Source organism: Bidens hawaiensis, unplaced genomic scaffold (genome assembly GCF_021521415.1).
Source record: "Bidens hawaiensis isolate Kalapana, Puna unplaced genomic scaffold, B.hawaiensis_p1.1 tig00069174_1, whole genome shotgun sequence".
In the NCBI taxonomy this organism is placed as follows: Eukaryota; Viridiplantae; Streptophyta; class Magnoliopsida; order Asterales; family Asteraceae; genus Bidens; species Bidens hawaiensis.
In genome coordinates this window covers 29,072-35,475 of record NW_027502213.1, presented here as the reverse complement: position 1 = coordinate 35,475, position 6,404 = coordinate 29,072, and the positions used below count along the sequence as shown (strand labels likewise).

Genomic DNA, 6,404 nt, shown 5'->3' with positions numbered 1-6,404 from the left:
TTCGTCTTATAAAAGTGCTACTTGAATATTATAAAAGTGCGCATTATGGTTGCTAAGACCATCCACTGTGGGCGTCTTAGGGGGCGGAAGAAGGGCGACGTGGGGAATGGAGGTGGGGCCTGCATCTTCTCTCTCTCTCATACACACACATGCATATATATATATATAACAGGGTGACAAACCACAGTAGGGCGTTATGAAGAGGGATTTTGAAGCCCCATTGATGTGGATGGGCTATATTGCCAGTTTGCCACTCCATAGAGAACAACCTAAGTGAAGAAGCTGAAATATTCAAGAACTATACTTATATTACTATAGGTGTCCATCAGATACATGGATTGTTTTATCTTTAGTGCTTTTTGTGTAACAACTTTGTTAGGAACCATCAACTGATAACTACAAAAGAACAATAAACAGTCGGACAAAATAGACAGTCGTGCAGGTTGGGACGTTGGGCAGTATGTCATAATCCTATAGTGAATGTATTGAAAAAAGTTATGAAAAAAATTATTATGCTGAATCTTAGCTCTTATCTTTCTGATTTATTCTGACTACTATCACTTTATAAACGGGGCCTGGAGAATTAAACCTTAACGTGTCAGGGTAGTACACCTGGAACAATAAGGTTTGTCGTACAATTTCGGTGATTACGAAAAGGAGTATATCCCTCTCCCTTAGTGTCTTTCCACTTCCATCGTTTAGGAACAAACACTTTGCCTAATTCTTTTGAATCCCGGCCCACTAGTTAGGGCCTGGTAACGGTTTCTAACCCAACCCAGCGATAACACAAATAAACCAGTTTCTCCTACCCAGCAGTTTGGATATCGGCATCCCCTCCCGGGGCCCGATCCGGTTCGTAACCTGACCTGATAACAATAAAACCAGTTTTGAAATGACCAAACCGACGTCTTGTATATCCAAACCCAGTCTGACCCGACCTAGACCGATTTGTACGGGTTCAAATATTTTGAGCAAAAACCTATTTATTGTTAAATATAACACAATGGAGCCGACGACAACCAAGAAGAACTGATCTATGTGCAGAAAACAAAACAAAACAAATTATTCTTTCTTTTGACTTGTTGATGCTGTACGCACTGCAAGGAACGGAGGACAAAAGTCCAATTTGGTTAAGCTGCACTATTTCAAATTGCACACACAATGATTTTTCTTTTGTTTTTGAAAAACAAAAACCTTCGACACTTTTTATTAACAAAAGACCAACTCAAAAACTTAAATAATATATCAAATACCAAAGGCTTAACAGAATCTCTCACAAGTTCATAACGTAAAGAACAGTTTTAGAAAACTCTTAGCAATTGGGGAAACTTTAAACCGAAAATGCAATCAACTGTCAAAATTAAGGTACCGGGAATATCTGAAAGCAAATGGTAATGAGTCAAAACCAACTAGCAACCTTGATCAATCGAACTCAATACAAAACTTCAGAAACGGGATTGGTCTAGTCTGTAAGGTTTCTTGACAACCATTATGCTACTTTCAACACCTCCCGGTTTTCTTTGATATCATGGTTCCATACCCCAAAAACGATAAACACAAATACATTTATAAAACTTCGCAAGTGCGTATACATCACTTGGCAATTATACTGTTTACGTAAAAACTTAAAACCCTAAAGCAAAATCACCTGAAAGAAAACTTCCATAGCCAAAACAGAAACTAAAAGCTCGGTTTATCATCTATTCGTCTTGAGTAGCAGCCCCTTGGTTAAGTTCAGCAAATCTCATCCCGACCCGCATCGAATGCTTCAAAAACTTCTCAGCACATCTCCTCACACATGATTCCTCCTGTTTATCCAAAGTTTTACGCCTGAATGTATCCACACAGTCTGTGAAGCATCTTTCAACAAGCGTGTTGTACATCCTTAGACTGCAACCGAGAATTAAACATTAATTTTCAGCAAGTCAAAGTTATCACAAACTTTCACAACATAATCAAAAGTAACGGTGTTCATAACTTCATATCATTCATCAACATCTGAAACTACACCTAAGTCAAAGCGTAGAAGCATTACAATAAGATTAAAAGATTGAAACACTTTACGTATAAAATTGCAAATATAAGAAAAAAATTCTCAAATCTGCATAAAAGTGAAAACAAGTCCGACGATTACAATTCTTTATCGACTCGGTTTTAATATGTGCAAGAAACCAGAAAAACCTGTCCGAAACCTAAAAACGAAAAAAACAAACCGAAGTATTGATTTATGCTTTCTATTAAACTGAACTTACGGTTCGGTTATGATTTTACATGTAATAAAAACCAAAAAAAATGAAACAAATGTTTAGAATTTTCATTTTTTATTTCAAATAATTTATAAAAATTTAACAAAAATTGCAAATATGAGAAAAAAAAATATCTCAAATTCTGCATAAAAGTGAAAACAATTATCAATTGAGTTTTAATGTGTGCAAGAAACCAGAAAAGCCTGTCCGAAACCAAAAAACAGAAAAAAAAAACAAACCGAATCAAAAACCGACGTATTGATTTATGTTTTTCTATTAAACTGAACTTACGATTCGGTTATGATTTCACATGTAATAAAAACCGAAAAAAATGAAACAAATGTATAGAATTTTCATTTTTTATTTCAAATAATTTATAAAAATTTAACAAAAATTGCAAATATGCGAAAAAAAATATCTCAAATCTGCATAAAAGTGAAAACAATTCCGAAGATTAAAATTCTTTATCGAATTGTGTTTTTAATGTGTGCAAGAAACCAGATGCCAGAAACCTAAAAACGGAAAAAAACAAACCGAATCAAAAACCAACGTATTGATTTATATTTTTCTATAAAACTGAACTTACGGTTCGGTTATGATTTTACATGAAATAAAAACCAAAAAAAAATGAAACAAACGTATCGAATTTTCATTTTTTATTTCAAATACTTTATAAAAATTTAACAAATATGTAACTCTAACATTTTAGCCCAATTGTATAATGATCAAATATTTACCAATTAACAAAATACCTTACACCCAAATTTATGATCACAGAGTTTTCAACCTCAAACGGCAAAACCAAAATACAATCGAAACAAAACCAAAAACCGAAAAATTAAAGTTTCGGTTTTTGTATTAGTTTTAGCCTAAACCGAAAAAAAAAAAAAAAAACCGAACCGCACACACCAATAAGCTTCACAGATCATAACCGAAATCAATAATAATAATAATAATAATTTCATATCATTTCATCCACATCAAAAACAATACCTATATCAACACATATAACAATCACAATACAATTAAAACCCCAAAACAAATTTTGTATTAAACCACAAACACAAGTCTTCAAAATATTAAACGATTTTAATACACGCGAGCAAATAAATAAACACAAACACAATTAACAAATAATATTATTATTAACCAATAAGTTGTACAGAAATGATCGATTAGTATAGGCTACAGGATATAAACATATTAAATAATATTATTAACCAATAACCTGTCACGAATCTGAAGCTGGTCGATCATTGTGGACATGCGAGCTTGATCTTCCGGTGGAAGAGTACCCAAATCACCGAGCATGCTTTTGTCCATTTTCGACTGCGATTAGATCCACTGTTCAGCTGAAAGAAACTAGGGTTTTGCTTATTGGTTAATTGATTGATTCTACGTAGTAGGTGAGATAATGTCTGGGCTTGAAACGGGCTTTGGGCTTTTTCTTGTTTTGTAAACAATAACATGAGACTATGGATAGAGCGAGGTGCGCATCCAAACCGCAATCGGTTTCATTTTCGCCTAAGAAGCGGTTACCGAAACCGGTTTTAGGGTTTTAAGTTATTTTCCTTTAAACTGGTTTTTTCTCAGTTAAATCGGTTTGGTTATACACGAAACTGGTTATACGGGCTATGGTTTTGTGCTTGAAAACTAGTTGTAATCGGCCCGATTAACCGGTCTAATTGGCTAATTGATTGTTGACCAATAATTGAGTATTAAGTTAACGAGTTTTCGAATAACAGGTTTGTGCATGAGAAGCATTTAAGAAGTTTGGTGCCGCTAAGTGTCGACTGGGCCACCTGGCGGCACCTAATTGGTTCTTTGCACTGAGGTTTTTGTTTTGTTTTGTTTTTTTTGATTCCGTAACGTAATGAATATAACGGACTGATCGAATACGCGTAGACTTACAATCTCAACGTTCAGGACCGACAACACTCGGGTTAACGCCTTAATTTACCTATCGACACCACCCTGTTGGTTCGCCTCCAATTTTTTTCCCCCGTTTCTTAGCTCTGATACGGTAATGAAAGTAACCGAAAACGGCACCCAAACTCGTGTCGAGTTACCATCTCAATGCCCAGGATCGACAACACTTGGCGTTTACCACCGTGCGAGTTTACCGACTATATAAATGTCGAATAATTCATTTTTTTAAAATGTTAATTTGACGAATTTAGTTTTTGGGTTTTAATGTTTAGGTTTTACCTGCGATGTCTATACCGTAACGAGTGTAACCGATAATGTCTGAATTCAGGTCGAATTAACGTAACCGAAACCGATGACATTGCGTTGGTTTACCGCCTCAACGCCCGGGACCGACAATGCTTGGGTTTATCACCACCAGGTTTATATATAGTTTGTAACCGGGAGTTTAAAAGAAAAAACAACAACCATATTATAGAGAATATCAAGTGTTTCAATTAGATCACTCATCATATTTATTTCAAATCGGGTCACTAAATCTTCAAATCCAGTCTCACTGATTTTTTTTGTACGTCAAGAAAGAAATGAAGGATAATCATAACATTAATAACATTAATAGGCATGGTTAGTGACAAAGTTATTTTTTTTAAATTCTTATTTTTTTTCTCAATTAATTTTTAGTACGGTTTTTAGATGTGTGTCTCACGAATTTGTTTTATAAATTATTTAAATTTTTTATTTTTTTGGTTGGCTTGTATATTTTTGAAATTCTTTTATTTAGTTTTCTTTTCTATTTGATATGGCATTGGGTTTAGTTCTTGTAATGCTACAAACCCTACGATACTGATCGAATTTGTGTCGACTCGTAGCCGCAAAGAGTGAGTTTTACCAACAAATACACGTCGTTTTAAGATATGTTTTTTTGTTTGATAAGTTATACGACTGCCAATATTATTCTAATTTCCTAATTTATATTCTGGGTTGTATCGTTACCTCATACCAACTAAATTCATGTCGCTGCTTTGCCGCAACAAGACAAGTTTTGTTACTTAGTTATTATTATAAAGGCATTGGCAATGAAAATATGTTTTTATAGGAGTTAAGCTAAACGTACTATTTCCTTACTTGTCATACCCCTCCTCTTTATTTTCAATTCCTTTTAACAATATTATTTGATATATTACTCTACTCTAACATCTTTTCATCTTATGTCCTCCCTTTAAAATATTATAAATTAAAAACTATAAAACTATTTTATTATTATTTTGTGTGTGTTTATGATTCTTGATCACAATAATAGCATTTATTATTATCACTGTCAATGTATTATTATATTGTGTGTATGTGACTAATGCTAATATTGATACTATCATAAACAAAATAAAATATTAATATAATGAAAATAAATTAATAATAGCAATTTAATAGTTTTGATTTTGATATATGAGTGGAGAATATTAATTAGAAAGAAAAAATAAGAGGGACTAATATGTATTTATACAATGTTAAGAGAAAATAGTTTGATAAGTTCAAAGAGGATACATTTAATAAAAATAGCATGAAAAGGGATATATAGGAAAAGAAACAATAGATTCAAGAAATGCCGCTTGCATTGGTGATAAGCAAAGCAGTAAGCACCACTCTAGAACTCATATGTCTCTTGTTTTAGTCATGTGGTTTGGCTCATTTACAAGAAATCTTTTTTGACATTTCAACTCATAACATGAGTATTTTGTAACCATTTCAGCCTCAAACATATTTTACTGTTATGTCTGGAGTTTTTTTAAGGTCATTTTACGCTCTTAAAACGCAACTACAATATGCGGGATTTTCTTCTTTGATTTCGTGTTTTCTTTGTTTGTAGACATTATTTCTGGCTTAATTGGCAACAAGTACAACTTTTGAACTCTTTATTTTGGCACTACAAGGTTTTTGGCTTATGGTGACCACTTTTTTAAGGTCTATAGCGACAACATGTTGTCTCTATAGGCCTTTTTGACCTACAGAAACGACATTTCGTTGCTACAACCTTTGTCTCTACAGGCTCGTTGCAATATGTGCCTAAAGTTGTCGCCAGAAGTGTTGTCGCTATATGTTACTATCTAGCGACAACTTGTCGTCTCTACAAGTTCTTACAAAAATTTATTAAAAATAAATCAGAAACATTTATTTTATTTTATTAATATTTACTAAATTTTAAAAATATGTATATGTATTAAATTATTTATGTTA

At 33.1% G+C, this 6,404-nt stretch overlaps 1 protein-coding gene across 1 annotated transcript; it reads right to left on the bottom strand.

The window, feature by feature from the left end:
- Nucleotides 1-1,624: 1,624 nt before the first annotated feature.
- Nucleotides 1,625-3,605, bottom strand: LOC143605366 (mitochondrial import inner membrane translocase subunit Tim9). Its single transcript, XM_077081512.1, has 2 exons — nt 3,475-3,605; nt 1,625-1,890 (listed from the first exon to the last, which is right to left on the bottom strand). Exons 1-2 carry the CDS (start codon nt 3,567-3,569, stop codon nt 1,701-1,703), a joined length of 285 nt encoding a protein of 94 aa, XP_076937627.1. The 5' UTR covers nt 3,570-3,605; the 3' UTR covers nt 1,625-1,700.
- Between the last annotated feature and the right edge of the window lie 2,799 nt (nt 3,606-6,404).

Excerpts from the sequence above, each read along its gene's own strand:
- LOC143605366 (XM_077081512.1), bottom strand. The coding sequence starts at position 3,569 with ATGGACAAAAGCATGCTCGGTGATTTGGGTACTCTTCCACCGGAAGAT. Across the intron at positions 1,891-3,474 it reads CAGCTTCAGATTCGTGACAG|TCTAAGGATGTACAACACGC; the intron begins GTTATTGGTTAA and ends TCTCGGTTGCAG.